Source organism: Natrix helvetica, assembly GCF_964273705.1.
Source record: "Natrix helvetica genome assembly, chromosome: 2".
Lineage (NCBI taxonomy): Eukaryota > Metazoa > Chordata > Lepidosauria > Squamata > Natricidae > Natrix > Natrix helvetica.
The window spans coordinates 170481195-170501076 of NC_138552.1; the positions used below are offsets into that span (position 1 = coordinate 170481195).

The 19882-nt window shown below is 41.9% G+C and overlaps 1 protein-coding gene across 1 annotated transcript in view; it reads right to left on the bottom strand.

The window, feature by feature from the left end:
* Positions 1-526: 526 nt before the first annotated feature.
* The window catches only part of IMPG1 (interphotoreceptor matrix proteoglycan 1), a gene marked incomplete at its 5' end in the record, with an annotated part of 70654 nt that continues 51298 nt past the window's right edge, over positions 527-19882 (bottom strand). Inside the window, 6 exons of the mRNA XM_081943888.1 lie at positions 527-565; positions 3193-3259; positions 6433-6643; positions 10620-10839; positions 12208-12436; positions 12524-12761. Of these exons, the coding sequence (XP_081800014.1) occupies positions 3226-3259; positions 6433-6643; positions 10620-10839; positions 12208-12436; positions 12524-12761 (932 nt within the window). The 3' untranslated portion in view covers positions 527-565; positions 3193-3225. The remainder of the gene's footprint in view (positions 566-3192; positions 3260-6432; positions 6644-10619; positions 10840-12207; positions 12437-12523; positions 12762-19882) is intronic.

Here is a 19882-nt window from a genome sequence, read left to right on the forward strand (position 1 = left end):
TCACCACAGTCGTTAAGTGAATCATTCATGATCATTAAGTGAGACATCAATGACTATTACTTGTGACCTCCTGCTGGCATCCCCTTTAACTTTGCTGATTAGAAGATGGCGGGGAAGATTGCAAATTGCAAAGACATGACTGCAGGATGCTATAAATATTGTAAGTGCAAGGACCCATCGTAGTCAGTGCTGTTGGAGCTTTGAACACTCACCAAGCAAATGGTCATAGGTCGAGGACTACCTGTAATACATGGACTTGACTTACAACTAAGTAAGTAACTAAGTAACAACTAACAACTTACAATTAAGTAACAAAAACAGTATTCATATAAACACCGGATATCTACTCAATACATTACATTTAGCATTGCATTTATGTTGGTCGGGATGCTATGAAGTTAAACATTTTTGAGGAAATTAGTTGCAGCTTATGCCTTTAATTTTTAAAGAGTTAAACTTCCATATTTTCCTGGGGAAGAAAAAGATGGATTTTGTGGTTGTCCTCCTTCTTCCTCAAAGATTCCACTGAGCTTCCATGTTAGAAGAGATCCTGTTCCTAAAGCACCTGTAGAAACAACGTTCATGAAAGGAATGTACGTTTACTTAAAGTGGAATTCAGTGGTGTATTTCTATGAGTAAAACATATTGGAGGCAGGGTGGGCTGCTGGCGGCTCACAGGAGAGAACCTCTAGGTAAGTGCATGGCCTGTTGTGGATGCAGGTAAGTCCAGGGTGCACGGGGAGGCTCGGGGAGGGGGAAAAACAGGCCTATCGGAAGTTCAGGAAGGCCAGAAATGAACTTGTTTCTGGTCTCCAGAGGGCCTCTGGAGCCTGGGGATGCCATTTTCACCCTCCCAGAGGCTCGAGGAAAGCCTCCGGAGTCTGGGGAGAGCAAAAGCAACCCCCCCCCATTGTAGTGCAGACTAGGCCACGCTCACCATGCAACTGGACAGAGAACCCCTTGCTAAAATTTTTGAAGCCCACCCCTGATTAGAGGTGTAACTCTGCTTCTTCTCTGCAGAAATTCAATCTCTTCTCCTAGGCTGGGGACTCCGAAGACAAGCTTTAAAACTGGCAAAATTCAGGAAGGGATGGGTTGAGGAGTGAAAGCTCAATAACAGCGGTGATGAGTACATCGCTGTTGTACCTGAAAGACTAGGCTAAGGACAGATCATTCTGAAGAACATCTACAGTACCTATATTGTCAACGAGAGTTTATGCCAACATGATGGCACAGAATAATCAATAAAAAGCATAGAATGTGGTACACCACATAAGCCTGAATATCACTGTAGAAAATTTGCCCATAATTTAAATGACATATTTTAATTTAGCAAAGTCAAATAAATCTCACATGAAGGATTGATTTTAAGTTTTAATCATCATCATCATCGTTTGATGACCCCCATAATCCCTTGCATGCAGTGGTGGATTTAAAATTTTTTACTAGCGGTTCTGTGGGTGTGGCTTGGTGGGTGTGGCAGGGGAAGGATACTGCAGAATCTCCATTCCTTCCCCACTTTAGGGGAAGGTTAATGCAGAATCCCCATTTCCTCCCAATCAGCTGGGACTCGGGAAATAGAGAATAGATGGGGGCGGGGCCAGTCAGAGGTGATATTTACCAGTTCTCCAAACTACTCAAAATTTCCGCTACCGGTTCTCCAGAACTGGTCAGAACCTGCTGAATACCACCTCTGCTTGTGGGGTGGAGTCTGGAGAATGGCGTTAGCAGAGTGTTTACTGGCCGGATGCCCTTCCTGACACCAATGCAGAGCTTTGTTCAGCAGATATATTTTCATTGTGCCCAGAGAGAGAAATATATCTACCGTGTTTCCCCGAAAATACGCCAGGGGCTTATATTTTTTTGACCCACGAAATATGGCCTTGGGCTTATTAAAGGGGAGGGTTTATTATTTTTGGGTTGCCGGGCGGCTGCTCCCTTGTGACTGGGTTCCCGAAGAGCCGGGCACAGCCTCAGGGTCGAATGGCTGTGTTGCGCTGTCGCAGCAGCAACGCAGCAGCCATGAGGTGACCAAGCTTATGAGCAGCCGCCCGGCAACCCCCCTTTCCAGCCGGGTACAGCGCCGCTGACCGACCTAGCAGTACCCGGAAGGCACCAAGCAACGCGAGCGCCTGTTCACCGCCCTCCGCGTCCCGTGGCTCGGTGCCTTCGGAATGCCCCTAGGTGAGTGAATGGGGCTCTGCATGGCTGGAGGGGAGTTTCGCAGCGGCTTTCCTCTCCCCGCTCGCGCGAAGGGCATCTGCCCTGCTGGCGCCGTCCGCCGCTTGGGTTTTTTTTTCAAAGCACGGAGGATGGATGCCGCTCTGGAAGTACGCTCCATGGTTGTACAATCCACAACCATAGAGCGTACTTCCAGAGCGGCATCCATCCTCCGTGCTTTGAAAAAAAAACCCAAGCGGCGGACGGCGCCAGCAGCGCAGATGCCCTTCGCGCGAGCGGGGAGAGGAAAAGCCGCTGCGAAACTCCCCTCCAGCCATGCAGAGCCCCATTCACTCACCTAGGGGCATTCCGAAGGCACCGAGCCACGGGACGCGGAGGGCGGTGAACAGGCGCTCGCGTTGCTTGGTGCCTTCCGGGTACTGCTAGGTCGGTCAGCGGCGCTGTACCCGGCTGGAAAGGGGGGTTGCCGGGCGGCTGCTCATAAGCTTGGTCACCTCATGGCTGCTGCGTTGCTGCTGCGAGAGCGCAACACAGCCATTCGACCCTGAGGCTGTGCCCGGCTCTTCAGGAGCCCGCTCGCAAGAGAGCAGCTGCCCAGCAACCCCCCCTTCTTCAGCTGGGCACAGCGCCGCTGACTGACCTAGCGGTACCCCGAAAGCACCAAGCAACGCAAGCGCCTTTGCCCCCACCTCATTCCCGTGGCTTGGTGCCTTCGGGATACCGCTAGGTCGGCGAGCGGTGCTCTGCCTGGTCGGAGGGGGGGGATTGTCCAGAGGGTTTATTTTCGAGGGTGAGCTTATATTTTTGCGCACGCGAAAAATGTCGCAAGGGTTTAGTTTCAGGACATGGTGTATTTTCGGGGAAACACGGTACCTCTACCTAGGATCGAACTCACAGCCTCCTGATTGTGAGGTGAGAGCACTCCACTGATTTCAAGTTTTAATGAGCTACATAAAAGTATGTAAGCTGTCTAGACATTACTAAAAATACATGTAAAAAAACCTCACAAACCTTCGTGGCTTCTGGAAATCAGACTTTCAGATGCTAACTTGTTATTTTTTGTTTTGTATCCTGGGGCCTATAAGGAAAACAAAGGTTGTGAATTAAATGTTTACAATTACAACCCATTAAGCTCCAGACCCTCAAGAGACACAATATCCGAAATATTATCAGATAATTTAGTTACTGAGAAGATCCTGGTATGAAGCCACTGCAGTTATTACCCTATCTGGGTTAAGAAATTTTAATCATAGAATATTAAAACAGAGTAAGAAGATAGTCGAAAGGCCAATGGTGAGATTCAGATGAGCATATTTTGAAGATGAATGATAATATGTGTATGTATTTTACTACCCTACCATATGCTTTGTTTATTTTGTAAAGTTAGTCATAAAACTTATACTATATGGTCCATTGCAAAAATTATGGATGGGATTGTCATTATAGAAAACAGGATAATAATAATAATAATAAATTTAATTTGTTAGCCGCTCCCTCTCCACAAGGGACTCGGGGCGGCGTACAATAAAAGCACATACATATATGCATATAAACATACACATACACATACATACACATGCATGGAGGAGGTAACAATCATAAATACATCACAATAATAATAATAAAATTAGCCATTAAAATACCCCATATTAAAAATTACAAATTTAAAAAAGGACTGTCAGGAGGAATAGGATGAAACTACGGTTGAGCCAGGCCAGATAATTGAAAAAGGTGGGTCTTGAGCTTTACACGGAAGGAGCAGAGGTCGGAAGTAATCCTGATGTCAAGGTGGAGGTCATTCCACAGGGCTGGGTCCATCACAGAGAAAGCCCTGCTCCTGGGTGTCGCCCCCCGACACTGTTTAGCGGACGGCACCCGGAGAAGTCCCTCTCTGTGTGAGCGGATTGGTCGTAGGGATGTATGGGGCAGGATGCGATCCCGCAGGTAACTAGGTCCTGTGCCATGGAGCGCTTTGAAGATCGTAATCAAAACCTTGAAACGCACCCAATAGACCACAGGAAGCCAGTGCAGCTCGCGCAGGAGAGGTGTTACATGGGAGTACCTAGTACTCCCCATAATAACCCGGGCGGCCGCATTCTGGACCAACTGCAGTCTCCGAGTGCATCTCAAGGGAAGCCCCATGTAGAGAGCATTGCAGTAGTCTAGGCGAGACGTCACCAGCGCATGGGTGACTGTGCTTAAGGCATCCCGGTCCAATAAGGGGCACAATTGGCGCACCAGGCGGACCTGGTGGAACGCCCCCCTTGCCACGGCTGTTACATGGTCATCCATGGACAGCCGGGCATCCAGGAGGATGCCCAAATTGCGCGCCTGCTCCATGGGGGCCAATTGCTCGCCCCCGATGGCCAGAAATGGAAGCAACTGGTTGAACCGGGGGGCCGGAAGCCACAGCCACTCCGTCTTGGAGGGGTTGAGTTTGAGTCGGTTGTCACCCATCCAGACCCGTACGGCTTCCAAGCACCGGGACATCATTTCGACGGCCTCGTTGGGGTGGTTCGGGGTGGAGATGTACAGCTGAGTATCATCAGCGTACAGATGATATCCCACCCCAAAGCCATGGATGATCTCGCCCAGCGGTTTCATGTATGTGTTGAACAGGAGTGGCAAGAAGACCGATCCCTGTGGCACCCCACAAGTGAGGGGGCTCAGGGTCGATCTCTGCTCCCCTGCCAACACACATTGCATCCGGCCGGAGAGGTAGGAGCCGAACCACCGTAAAACGGTGCCCCTAACTCCCAACCCCTCCAGCCGGTGCAACAGGATACCATGGTCGATGGTATCGAAAGCCGCCGAGAGATCTAATAGGACCAGGATAGAGGAACAACCCCTATCTCTGGCCCTCCAGAGATCATCAACCAACGCGACCAAGGCCGTCTCCGTGCTGTGCCCGGGTCGGAAGCCGGACTGGCGCGGGTCTAGATAATCATACTCCTCCAGGTGACGTGGAAACTGTTGGGCCACCACACTCTCTACAACCTTCGCTAAGAAGGGAAGGTTGGAGACTGGACGATAATTAGCTAGCTCCGTTGGGTCCAGGGAAGGCTTCTTGAGTAAGGGTCTCACAACCGCCTCTTTCAAGGCGGCCGGCAGAGACCCCTCGCCCAACGAAGCATTCACTAGGCCCAGGAGCCAGTCGCGTGTAACCTCCCAGGATGAATTCGAATAGGATTATCTGTATTCAGAGGTGATATTCAGCCAGTTCTCTCCAGTTCAGGTGAACCGGTGGCTATGGGAAGCTCCACCACCCCCAACATAATGCCAAGCACTGAGCATGTGCTTGCGCAGAAGGTGGTGCCCATGCGCAGACATGGCACGTGAGCTCACATTTGTGAACTGGTAGGGAAGGTAAGTGAATACCACTGCTATCTGTACTGTAGTAACTGAGAGGTAAAAGAGGACCTCAGAAATGTAGAACTTGGTGGTTAGTGATAAGACAGCTATAGTATGAAAGGCCACTGAGATATGGGAACATATGAGAGGTTGATATGCTTGTCCGCACTTAGTCTTCATTTTGCATTTCTGTTGTAATTTAATTAATCAACTGAAGGGGCAAAGAAGGAGGGACTTTAAGTCAAGCATCAAACACTTTGTTTCATTGGATAATATAGGCCACGGGTGTCAAACCGGCCACGTCACGTTGCCATCACGTGACGTTTTGTGACATTTTTCCCATTCGTGGAGCTGGGATGGGCGTGGCCTGTGCATGACGCATCTGCTGGTGGGCTGCCAGTTTGACACTCCTGATGTAGGCATAGGAGATAATTAAAAATGGTTGCTAAAGCTAATGCCGTTTTATTCTGCAGACTTTATTAGGTAGATTCTGGCTTTTGAGAAATAATCTGCGGCTGGGGTGATTTAACACTGCAATGCAAAATAAAACATTGAATTTGATTATAATTTCACATAAATGCATCTGAGTGAAGTCAGTTTATTTGTTTTGACCAGCAGGATAGTTCCCAGAAAACTTTTAACTGGAAAGTTTGAATGGGAAACTTTGTTTAATAACAGAGCACAAAATCTGCATGCAGAATGTTCTCTTCTCATACCGACAATCCCCCCAAAAAACATACATACATACATACATACATACATACATACATACATACATACATACATACATATATATATATATACACACCATTTGACAATTGCAAAATAATTGCCACTGCATTTATCCATATCCACAATACCGTCAGTATTCACGATCAACCTTATAATAAAGCGACATACCTACACACTGCACCTCTTCCTGGAATCAGTTCACATTTGCTACCATTAGCACAAAGGTATGGCTCTGTCTCACATATGCTACGGCAAAGCGGACCATTTTTTCTTGCATAACCAGGGTTACAAAGACAAGTTGCCTCCTTTGTCCAGTCATTCTTTAGACACCGTGAGAATTCATCACATGCCAAGAACTTGCAAGGGTCTGCTTGATCCGCTGGAATAGAAGAGAAAAATCTTTTGAAATGGATTTCATTGATGCAGGATCATGTGGACCTAGAAAATCCACATGGTTGCTAGAGAAAACATTTGTCCATCACAGCTCCCTACCGTTGCTAATATGTGACTGTGGAGCAATAGAGCGAAGTCCCTCCTTCTTGGCTTTCCCAAGCGGCAGTGATGCATTACTTCAGTAATTTGGAATTACTTTTATATTTCTTTTAGATAGTTATCGACCATATTTTATAGCGGATACCTTCTTCTGATGAGGAGGTGAGCAGGGCCTCCTTCAGGAGACCTTTGTATGGTAAGCACTGGAGTCGCTTTGCCCTTCTGCCAAAATGGTTTCCCAGCTGGGCCATTGCGGTACATCCACAATGCAACCAACTCAAAGCTCCCTTGATGAACTCATCAGGGGGTAAAGTAAACGACATGTGTCATTGCAATGAAATGTGGAACACAGCTGCTGTTGGTCATGGTAGGCTTTGCTTTATAATACGAAAGGTCCACCCTAATTGTGCTGAAATTATTGTCCCTCCGTTACTAATATGATAGGTATTCATTCCTTAGGCACGCAACAAGAATTCACGGCTTTTGTTACAGCAATAAATAAAAAAGAGAATCACCCCCTAGCTGTTTCGATTTCATATTCTTGTCATCTATTGCCTAGTAATTAAATTCTTGAATGAGTGCATTCATATTAGTACTGCCTATATACTGTGACCATCCAATTAAAATGGCATTAACAACTATATGAAAGCCTATGGGAGGGAAAAATTTTTGCAAAGCTGATTTAGAAATCAGATAAACTGAAAGGCTATTGGAGGGTAGCAATAAATTCACTCTATTTGTCTAAGTGGTGCATCATATTTCGTAATAGGTGAACTGTTCTAACAATAGTTCAATTTCATCCTACTGTGTTTCTGAACCATTTCTTTTCCATGGAACTATGGACCATTTGCCTGCATTAATGCAACAAGTCCAAATAATACGCTATTCATAGGAATCTAAAAGTATAGATGAAAGCATTGTTTTGTGCAGTGGGACAGGGAAGAAAGTAGAAGAATTTGTCATCAGCAGCACTCCCAGTGTTCTCCTGGATCATGAAACTGAACAGAGTTATCACAAGAGCCCATTTTAAGATTGTCTTCCAAAACTCATCAAGCAATTTTAGATTTTCTTCTGTTCTGACAAAAACTCCCTGGAACTATTTTCCATCCTGGGCACCACAATGGAAGAAATGGAAAAAGTGGACTAAGAAACAAAACTCTCTAGAGTGTCAAATAATAAGGAACTTTGAAAAGACCTTACTTGACTCAATGGCAGCAACATAAGATCTACAAGATAACAAGGCAGCATATCAGGAAAAAAGGGAAGTCAACAGCCTTACTTGTTTTATACTGTTAAGTCATGTCAATGAAGCACATCTTTTGTTTTCAGTTCTTCTCCCCCTTAAAAAAATGTGTCAGAATTTTTTTCAGGTATGTTTCAGAAGAAGTACTTTTATTTCCCCAATCTCTTGGTTTCAGCTTTATTTGGGCTGTACCCTTTTTCACTTTTTCTTGCAATTCAGTTGATTAAACAATGAAGGCAGGATACAGACTTCTAATTTCATTCCAGAAGAAGAAGACGCCTGCAGGCCTTCAGGGGTCTTACCTTACTAAAGAAGAGTATGCCCAGAATGGAGATGGCAGAAGGTAGAGAGAATCTACCTTCAAACATATCTCCCGCCACTTTGTTTTGCACTTCTGATTTTCAAACTTAGTAAAGAATCTGAAGACTGGAGACATCTTCAAGCATCAACTGGATTTTATATTCTCCAAAACAGGAAAACTAATTGTTTATCCTTAGGAATAATTCTGACTTAAAACCATCACAATAGCCCTAATTTAAAGGTCTGCTCACTCCTTTCTTGTTTCATCTCAGACTGTGATTCCACTCAGAGTTCATGATTTCAGCACCATAACTTCTGTTCCTTGTCTCTTCTGTTTTACCATCTTGTCTGATTTTGATAAGCAATTGCAGGGGGTCCTTTAATAGCCAGAATTTTGAGAATTGATTGCACATCCATTTTATTCAGTGTCACCATATCTTTGAATGGCCACTGAACAAACGGATGTAAGCTGAGGACTACCCGTAGAATCTGGCATCCATGCAAACGAAGTTAATTCCAACCTGTTTGTTTGTTTATTTTTATATAGTGTATTACTGCTTGTCTTGACGCATTAACATGTACACTCTAACCTTTGAAATCCTGTCCTGCATTTCCTTGTGGCATCCATAGTCTAATTTAAATGTTGTTAAATGAAGGAGATTCCAGCACTGCCATCAAGACAACCTTTCAATCATCATGTTGGCAACATCAGCAGAGTCATGACACTGCTATGTCGATGTATTACTGACAATTTTCTCCAACTGAACATAAAAGATGTACAAGTGCTTTTGATCTGTGAAAGGGTGAGAACAGATGCTCATGGCATGTATGTATGTATACCATAGTTTTAATGACAAAAAATGACAAGGGATTGAAAAAAAAACCAGAATTCTTACAATCCCTGGCATTTATCTGTGTGTGAGCACACCAAACGTCTTTGCTTAATTTTTATACCACTTCTAGAGGCTTCACTGTTCCATCAATCCATATGTTCTATTTGCCTATCAAGTTGCTTTGCTTGTTCTTCCACTTTCTCAAACTGCAACTTATTTTCTCTAATTAAGATGTGCAGTTTCGCACATACATGCAATTTCCGCTACAGCGCAAGCAGATAAACTGTATTTAATGTGATTCGTCTGCTAAATGTTTCAGCTCATTACATCATAAATCTAAAGTGAAAATCAAGGAAGGAAGTGCTGCAGGCTTGGTGAATTGATTATCAGTGGAACAAACAGTAAAATCTCAGCATATATCTGTGTTATAACTCATTGACTAGGTTAGTATCATCAATATCATTTTATTATCATATTCTATCATTATTATTGCTTGTTAATGAAGTATTGCTTGTTATAAGGAATTGGATATTGCCATAGTTTTGGTTACATTGGTATTGTGCACTGCTAGGGCTAGTTTGATTTCAAGAAATGAATGAATGAATAAATAAAATAAATAAATAAAAGTTTCTCAGTGCTATAATTCTGAGAAAAAGCTTGTTAAGATTCACTTACTGTCAGGCCTACAGTTATATTCCTTTTTAGGATCTTTGGCCTGCCACACTCTCTATTATTTCATTATGCTGTTTCATTAGTGTAGTAATTGGGAGGGGGAATAGTAAGGAATAGAATTGTAGAATGCGATGTTGTCATTCCTTTCTAGAAGCTCAAGGTCATCTTTTGTCTCCGCACCTCTGCACCTGACCGGAACTAGATGGGTGGAAATACCAGCGTGGGTGAAGAAGATTGGACCGTGTGATGGATTTATGGGTGTGGGGATAAGATCATGAACTTTCAACTGGGTGGAATCCCAGGAAGCTTTTAGATTTGGGATTTCCACAGCTGTGCCAACATGTCTGTCTTATTAAATTGGAACTTTAAGGATAGCTCTGCCTTGGACTCTGATTTAATTCTGCGTGATATTTGGAATGCTGACACTTAATATCAAAGACAGGATCAGAACAAAAGGAGCTGAAAGTAGTACGGATTGGGATATAGTAATGTTATTTTTCTATTATATCACAAGAAAATGGAAGCTTTTCAAAGTACTTCTAGATACGCTTCTGGAACCTACAGTTCCCACAAATATTTTCTAATATTCCATCAGATATCTGACCAGACAATGGAGAAAACATCAAAAACTGAGTAGCTCCACCACAATAAAGTCTCTCTTTGTCATCATATTATTTTACAAGCTTCCTCAAAATATACTGCATTCCATGTAGTTTTACTAGATATTTGTCTATTTATTTTTCTATGAAGAACAATGAACAGGGATTAAAGGAAAGCAACGTTCTCCTGTTTTCTGTTTCACTTTTTTCTATTACCTGGCTCTATTTCAAGAGAAGAGCTGTCAATTTCCAAGTTAAGACGGCGAGCAGCTGCATTGCAGAAATCTTCCAACACACAGTGAACAGCCTTGGTGATGTTGTATGGCACTGACTCCACAAACTTCATTTTGCTATTTACAATCACACTTCCATTGCGGAAATTCAGGATTTCCAACTGCTTAAATCCTGTAAGATTGGATTCTAGGTAGGGAACCAGCTGAAAAATGAAAGACAATTATGCTAGATGATGTCACATGTACTCACTATTTATTTTGAGAAATACAAATTTACTCTGTTTTACTGATGCTATTAGCTGATTTTACAAGTAATACCAAGTCAAGTTTCTGAATTAGCCTTTCAGTGGCAGCTCTCAAGATAGATCTTTTAAATTTAAAACCATCAAGCAAGACAGCTAGAGTGCTCTTCTGATGCAAATTTCATTCACAGAATGCAGTACAGTTAAAAAGAAATCAATGACATTTAAGTCTACTTAAATGTAAATTACAGTTGTATGAGTGTTTCCTTTAATTTCATATGGATTTTCCCCACAATAGGTTATGCAGGTAGAAAGAATGAGCTCCACGTTTGTGAAACATATAAGCAACAAAATATTGGACTAAATGGGACTTTGTCTGATCTAGTAGGGACAATTCTTACATTCTTATATAATTCGGTTTATCATTCCATAATGGTTACTTGAGTTTCTATATTATACAAAATATTGTTCACATGTACTTTCAGGGCAATGAGATGAACATTCAATTTCACCTAGACTTTGCATTAGAACATAATATAAGGATATGTTTTGACAAAGAACTAAATTAATAGTCATCTGTAAATTATTATGCTCTTTGAAATTTATGTACTTTCATAGGATTGAACTGTAAGTACAGTAAAACCAATACAATATTGACTGCTACTATTTTCAGGTCAAATAAATATTATAACCTCAAACACACATTTCTTTCCATTAACTTGTATTCTCACACTTGAAAAAAGCAATACATTTATCTTCTATCACTTTCCAACTTTTCTCCCTTCCTAGTTCATTTTGGCATCAGAACTGGAAATAAAATTGGCTGTAAATAGTATGGATCTAGGAAACTGGAAAATACATCCCAAAATAGCATTTAAAAAATCTCAAAAATATAAGCAAGTAAATACTGGTGGGGAAAAATCATAAGGCAATCTCAGGGCTTTAAACTAATCAACCCTTCCTTCCTTCCTTCCTTCCTTCCTTCCTTCCTTCCTTCCTTCCTTCCTTCCTTCCTTCTTCCCTCCCTCCCTTCTGGAAGGAAGAAAAGAAGGAATGACTAGTAAACAAGGAGCAATGAGCTGTACTGTTGGCAAGAAAACAGGAATATATTGTATATATGTTGTCACTAGGAGCCAAGATGAACTTGAGCAGTACATAGAATTGAGGAAATAATACATGAAGGTTGAGATAGGAAGGAGAAGGAACTCTAGTTTTCTTCTGAATGCATTTTTCTCTATCAATTAATGCGAGGTATAACGTTCTAAGATTTCTCGTAGGTGTGGGGGTGGGGGATTATCCACAAGTTCAATACCATCCTTTGTCACCTACCAGCTGTACGAACTGTTGTTCGAGTGCTTTGTACTCAGGGGAACTCTGATTGAAGAGGTCATTGGAAAAGCGCATGTTGGTCACCCTCAAGCTGAAGAATACCACCAGCTCTTGGCCTTGGATTGCAGCTGTCATGGAGCTTGTGGTTATATACTTCAGGGTAGGAGCTGGAGTCATACCTGGGGTTTCTGGCAATGTATGGTAGCCACTTCCCTCCTCCTCCTCCTCCTTCTCCTCCTCCTCCTTCTCCTCCTCCTCCTCCTCCACTGTCACTGGGGCCATCATGTCAGTGATAACTAAGTCAGTGGCAACGTACTGCACTCCCATTTCAAAATCAGTTGAGGTTGCCCACATGGAGCTTGTGGCTTCAAAAAATTGGTCCATATCAGTGGAAGGGCCACTGGAGATATCTCCTGGCAATAAAGTCAACTGATCTGTAGGCTCTAAAATATCATCTCTTGGAAGAACGGTGGAATGAATGACAGGTGCCATTGTGGTCAAGGGCAGCAAATCCTCCTCCCCCGAAGATTCCAGTTCTTCTGTAGTCTTTTCCTCTAAAAAGGAAGTAACAGAATAACAGAGTTGGAAGGGACCTCGGAGGTCTTCTAGTCCAACCTCCTGCTGAAGCAGGAGACTCTATACAATTTCAGACAAAAGGCTATCCAGTCTCTTCTTGAAAAGCTCCAGTGTTGAAACACCCACAACTTCTGAAGGCAAGCTGGTTAATTGTTCTCACTGTCAGGAAATAAACTTGGTTTGATTTTTTTTAAAGCAACAGTGATTTGTTTCCTACCTGACTGGATACAAATCCTTTCAGACTGATTTGGAAGCAATGCAAAAATATGTTAATAGAGTTATATAAATGTGCAATAAGCTTATAAGAAGCAGAAAAATTGGAGGTAATAGCCCAAAGAGAAGGAGGCAGAGTAAATGTAGTTGAAGTGGGTTAATTGTTGCCTTGTTTTACACTTTCTCAGAATGAAAACTAAGTAATTTTATCTGAGCTGAATCTACACAACATGTTTAGTTTAATATCTTGCTAAACAAACGCATGTACATTGACACACAACCTAGACTTTGAAACAGATATCATTTTGGGTTCCTGGATTTGTGATCTAGAAGATCCTTAATACAGATACCAAATAATCTGTAAAACTCTTTTATACATACCAAAGTGCATAGCTCAATGTCTATGGAGATTCTCAGCCATCCAGGTCATGGTTATCCCAAAGGGGCTTTTTCAAAAGGCAACTGGACGTTCTGGTTTTTCCTTGAAGACGTTTCGCTTCTTATCCAAGAAGATTCTTCAGCACAGAGCTGAAGAAGCTTCTTGGATGAGAAGTGAAACATCTTCAAGGAAAAACCAGAAAGTCCAGTTGCCTGTTGAAAAAGCACCTCTGGCTCTTTTATGCCTAGTGTTTTGAGCTATTGTACAGGTGGTTCTTGACTACCTGTACCATTCGTTTAGTGACTGTTCAAATGTGCAACACAATTGGAAAAAAAGTGACTTGTTACTGTTTTTCACACTTATGACTGTTGCAGCATCCCCCCATGGTCACGTGATCAAAATTTGGGTGCTTGGCAACTGGCATGTAGTTCTGATAGTTGCATTGTCCTAGGGTCATGTGATCATCACTTATTGGTTTCCCAGTAGGTTTCCGACAAGCAAAATCAATGGGGGAAGCCGAATTCATTTAACAACCACATGATTCATTTAACAACTGTGGGGGGAAAAGGCTGTAAAATAGGGCACAACTTAACAACTGTCTTGTTTAATAAAGGGCTCCACTGTGGTCATAAGTTGAGAATGGCCTATACTCAATTCTCCAATTAGTCTACTTCCCACTCCTCTCCTAAAACCCTTTTCTTTTTATCTGTGGTAACATCTCCTGGGGTTTATACAATACTACATCATGTTGGAAACCGCTTTTTATACTCAAAGATTATTTAGGAAATATACAAGATTCACCACTGACTCCTTCCAATTTTAAACCATATCCAATAGAATAGAATAGAAAAAACTTGGAGATTTTCTAGTCCAGTCTCCTGCTCAAGCAGGAAAACCTATACCAGTGATGCAGGCACACGTGACATTCCCCACCCCCACTTTTGCCATGCAATGGCAAGGTGGGGCCATTTTTCGCCCTCCCCAGGCTCCAGAGGCTTTCTAGGAGCCTGTGGAGGGTGAAAACGATCTCCCCTGCCCCCCTCCTCAGGCCCTCCGGAGGCCAGAAACAGCCCATTTTCTTACTTCCTGGTTGTCCATAGGGCTGTTCCCTGAACCCTCCTGAAGTGTCCGGAGGGAGAACAACAGCCCAACGTGCAAACTAGAACTCTGTTCCCAAACTTCCAGTTTGCGTATTGGGTTGTTTTTCGCACCCTGGAGGCTTCAGGGAAACTTCAGGGAAGCCTCCAGAAGGTGAAAAAGGGCCGAAAATTAAGGCCGAAATCAGCTGACCAGCATGCACATGCACACTGGAACTGACAGGGCAACATCTCGTGTGCCCTAAGAAATAGCTCCGCGTGCCACCTGTGCCATCACGGACCTATACCATTTCAGACAGGTGACTGTCCAGTCTCTTCTTAAAAACCTCCAGTGATGGGGAGCCCATGATTTATTTATTTCTTTTTTTTGAAAAATGCTATTGGTTTTTACAAATTTTTAGAGGAAAAAGGGTAAAGAAAGGGTATGGAAAATTTTGACAGCTACATCATGCGGGGGAAGGTAGTCCCCCCAAGTCTCGTAACTTTTACAAAAAAAGGTAAGAAAATGCATCAACATTTGAATAGATATTGGCAGTTTTGGTTTTACATTAAATCATCAATATATTCAATCATTTTTATGTCACTTCCATTAATTACATTATAACAACAATTGCAATAATGTTTCAATTCATTTTTGTGACCTGAGTCTTCTCAGTGTTGGATCCTCCCCGCTGTCTTCTGGCAGAGCCTCGGCCCCTCCCTCCTTCATATCTTGTGTACCATCCCCTGTTTCGTCTAGAAGGGCACTATGTTTTTTAATGAAAGCCTCCGCTTCCACTACTGTGTTGATGGTACATCTTGGCTCAGCCTTTGGCTCAGCCTTTACAGGAGGTCAGGAAACAACAAGTCCATAGTTCTTGTAAATAGTTTGAAGAAAGATTAACTCAGCCATCCACTCTCTTGCAATTGTAATAAAGAATCATCCTCCCATTTGTTAAGGGAAGTGAAAGTCCATTTTTAGCTCTCTCTCTCTCTCCTCTGAGAGGGAGAGATGTTACAAATGCCGCTTTTCCGAGGGGGGTGGAATCCCCCCCCCTCCAATCTTAACTCTTCCGGAGATTGAAACAAGAATTTAACAAGACTGCAGTTCATCAAATGAGTAAATCAACAAAAGACTTGGGGAGATTCCCCACCTCACCGCACTTCAGCTGTAGCCTTCAAATTGATTATTTCCTTCCAGGCTCCACTTGGCAAAGACGCGCGGCGGCATGCAGTGCCGCCGCGCACCCCCCATGCTTCCCGGGTCCTGGGGCGAAGCTGGAGACCCCCCGTGGCCGCCGCCGATCCAGGGGGTCCCAGCAAGCTGCCCTACAGCAGGGCGCCTCTCCAAGGCACTCTGTGCTCCCAAAGGGAGCCCACCGAAAAGACAAACAGTGGACGTGCACATCCGTCGCCTTCGCGGACCGGAAGTCGTCTCCGGGGCACCCATGATTTCTGAAGGCAAACTGTTCCAATGGTTAATTGTCCTCACTGTTAGGAAATTTCTCCTTAATTCCAGGTTGCTTCTCTCTTTGATTAGTTTACAACCATTGTTTCTTCTCCTGCCCTCTGGTGCTTTGGAGAATAAGTTGACCCCCTCTTTTTTGTGCTAGCCCCTCAAATACTGGCATACTGCTAGCCAAACCCAGATCCTGCAGCTGTTCTTCATATGTTTTAAGTCTCCCGGTCTTTGATCATCTTAATTGTTCTTCTCTGAACTTTTTCCAAAGTCTCAACATCTTTTTTGTAGCATGGTGACCAAAATTGGTTGCAGTATTCCAGGTTTGGTCTTACTAGGTTTTATAAAGTGGTACTAATGCTTCACGTGATCTTGATTCTATGCCTCTGTTTATACAATCCAGGATTGTATTAGCTACTGCTGGCTCATATTCAATTGATCATCCAATAGGTCCCTCTCACAGTGGAGGTCCATTGATCATCCAAGGTCCCTCTCACAGTGACTGTTTTTGAGCCAGGTCTCACCTAATTTGTACTTATATCTTTTATTTTTTTCTGCCTAAGTGAAAAATTTTGCTTTTCTCCAGATTAAAATTCATTTTGTTGGATAGGGCCCATTGTCTGCACCGCTGCAATCAGCAAAACAAATTTGTGCCATAAATGAAGGTTCAAATCAGAAATCAGAAGATGCTATGTAAAACAAAACAGCCAAACTTGTTCAAATAGCAGTGGTGTCTCCAGTTCAAAATTATCTCGGAAAAATCAGAAGAGACAAAGGATAAGTTGATTTTCCTTTGTTGAAGCAGTATTTCTAAGCTTCGGTTAGAGAAGCAGAGGGTATTTCTGTGTACTTGCATTTTAGGCAGCTTATGGAATTAATGTTTCCTAATGAGGATTATAAAGTAAGAGCAGTCTCACTGAAGTCTATAAAAGCACCAATGCTGTGTAAGTCTAATTAGATAACTACAAAGAGAGAGAGAGAGAGAGGGCTATTATAGTAGGTCACTCTGCTGTAGTTAAATGAAACAGGTTGACTTTTCTGTTTATCAAATCCTAAACCCATATGTAGTTTATTTAAGCTGAATGCCACTTAACGACAACAACAACAATCTATAGGCTGCAATCTAACATGGAATTAAAGCTGATTTTCTACATTATTTAAGAATCAGCCCCACCGAACTCAATGGACTTACTTCTAAGTTGAGCTTTATCAGGTTATGATGGCAAATACACTATTCTAGATTGTCGTTTTCTTTGGAGCCTAAAAGTAGCACAGCTATATTTCATTTGGGATATGTAGGCACATTTTCAATAATTCACAAGTTAGTTCGCTGGAATCCTACGTGGTAAAGAAGAATATTGCCTACTTTCCTTAAATATGTTTTCTTTCTGACTTTTGGGGTGCAGTTTCTGCTCTTTAGCATGTAGAATTCAATCCACTGGTATTTACTTGCATTGCCAACTTGCCATTTCTTGAGCTATCCCTTGCATTTTTATCGAGAAGTTCCATTTTATGCTTGTGATTTCAGCCTGTGTTACATTCTAATCTGTAAGTCAACTTTTCACGAAAAATGAGCTTAAATTGATAGATCATGAAAGTTCAGCTCCAATTAAAAACAGATTACATGTCAAACTAAATAAGTTGTTCATTCCCTGAAAGCAACAAATATGCATAGTTTTATTATATAAATAGTAAGTGGAGATGGAAAAAAAATGAGCTAAGCATCTATTAGAGTTGGACCACAGGAGAAAAGCGGATTACGTTCTCTTCCCTGCCATGTTCTTGACCAGAAACCTCTTTCAGAAGTTAATAGCTAAAGTTCTTTTTCAAGAGGCAACGGGAGTTTCTGGTTTTACTCTGAAGATGTTTTGCTTCTTGGATGAGAAATGAAACTTCTTCAAGGAAAAACCAGAAAGTTCAGTTGCCTCTTGAAAAAGCACCTTTGGGACAACCATGACCTGGATGACTGAGAATCTCCATAGACATTTAACTGAAGAGAACTGTCCACCAGTACCACTATGAAACGTTTTTGAAACACAAAACAAAATAACTCCTGAAAAGCGATTTTTTGGCAGCCTTCTCCTTTAGCTTCCATTAACCTTCAGATTGATCAGGTTTCCCCCAGCTGTATTTTACATATGAGATTTATGCACAACTGGATAGTTATGCATAAATACACATCCATTAAACTGTTCCCTTTGCAGTAAGGGAATAGCACGCAGGAAGTGGTGGGTGGCCAGCAGGAGTGCTGGGCCAAGCAAAGAGTACAAATCTGTCCTTAGGTATCAGCGTAGAGGGCGAGATTTAAAAAAATCGTAACATTTTGCTGTATGGTTTTCAATGTCCTTTGGATTCTTTGAAGGGAAAGATGAACACACTGTGTGGCATGGCTCTGACCCACTCACGTCACTTCTAAAAGCTTAGCTGCACAGAGGTCAAAGAGAGCTAAGACAACTTAGAACTGAGCAACAGAGAAATATATACTGAAGTGGAAATTCGATGTTCTGTGAATACTTTTTAATAAACCAAAACTTAAAAGTATAGCTTGTACATCATTGACTTTAAAATTATGCACATTGCCAATGCAAATCTGAGTAGCTGCTAGAGAAGTCATTTTGTAGCACAAGCTATTTGTCCTCAGAGGAAATAGAGGCATTTACCTCCAAGGCTTTTGACATATTGAGAGTACATGTATATTTGTGAGTGAGGATAGAATTTGGTAGCTTTTTTAAATTACATTTTAGGAGGTCAATATTTAACGATATTGTTTATCTGTAATGGAAGAAGTAACACTCCATATTAAAGCTTAAAAGGGAAATTTAAAACATGTATTTCTGCTGTTGTGGTCACTGGGTTATGTGATAGATTGGATAGTAATGACCAAGCCTTTGATTAGCAAATTTAATACCCAGAAATTTAGACTCTGTAGTATAAGGTTTACAAAAACTAACACATGCAGAAGAGACATGGAAGAATAAATCAAGATTCCTAAAAAAAACAAAGAACAAAGCTAGCAAAGATTTTTTTTAAAAAAAAGCATTAACCAAGCTGATTTGATTGCAATAGTTGTTTTCCCTAATGTTTATCTGTGTTCCTTTCGATGTATACAGGACCATTAGCCATGGCACATTCTAACTGGCTTGAGTAGACAATAGAACAACAGAGTTGGAAGGGACCTTGGGGGTCTTCTAGTCCAACCCCCTGCCTAGGCAGAAAATCCTACACAACTTCAGACAAATGGTTATCCAACATCTTCTTTAAAACTTCCAGTGTTGGGGCATTCACAACTTCTGGAGGCAAGCTGTTCCACTGATTAATTGTTCTAACTGTCAGGAAATTTCTCCTCAGTTCTAAGTTGCTTCTCTCCTTGATTAGTTTCCACCCATTGCTTCTTGTTCTACCCTCAGGAGTACATTTTAATATATTAAATTTATGGAAGAAATTTTAAAGAGTATCTGGTTGAAGGTAGAATCTTGTGCAATTCTGATTATATTTTTTAAAAAATCTTTCTATACATTGAAGATTAGTTTGGAACATTCCTAGGATTGAAAATCTAAATGTAATTACCATAAAAATGGTTTTGTTGGAAAAAATCAAGGTGAATTTCAAAACTTCCAGGAGAAATCCTGGAATAGAGCACCAATTTTAAAAGTCCCTCATAAGTGCATGTTAAACCAAATTCAGTACATATAGAGAGAGACGATATGCATTAGTCTAATATCATGTTTCATATCATCAAAATATAAAATATTAATCAAAAGAAAGTCATAGGTGGACTTATTTTTTAAATCTTCTGTGTACTGACTTCATGACATTTTTAACACATCTGTAGCAAGAAACAATATTTGCAGGCAGTAAACAATATTTGTGATAGAAACATTAACAGTGATTATCAACTTGTGATCAAAGAGAATCTATGAAAATTTATGAAAGAGTATGCAAATTGATCTTTTCTTACTGCCATACCTTGTA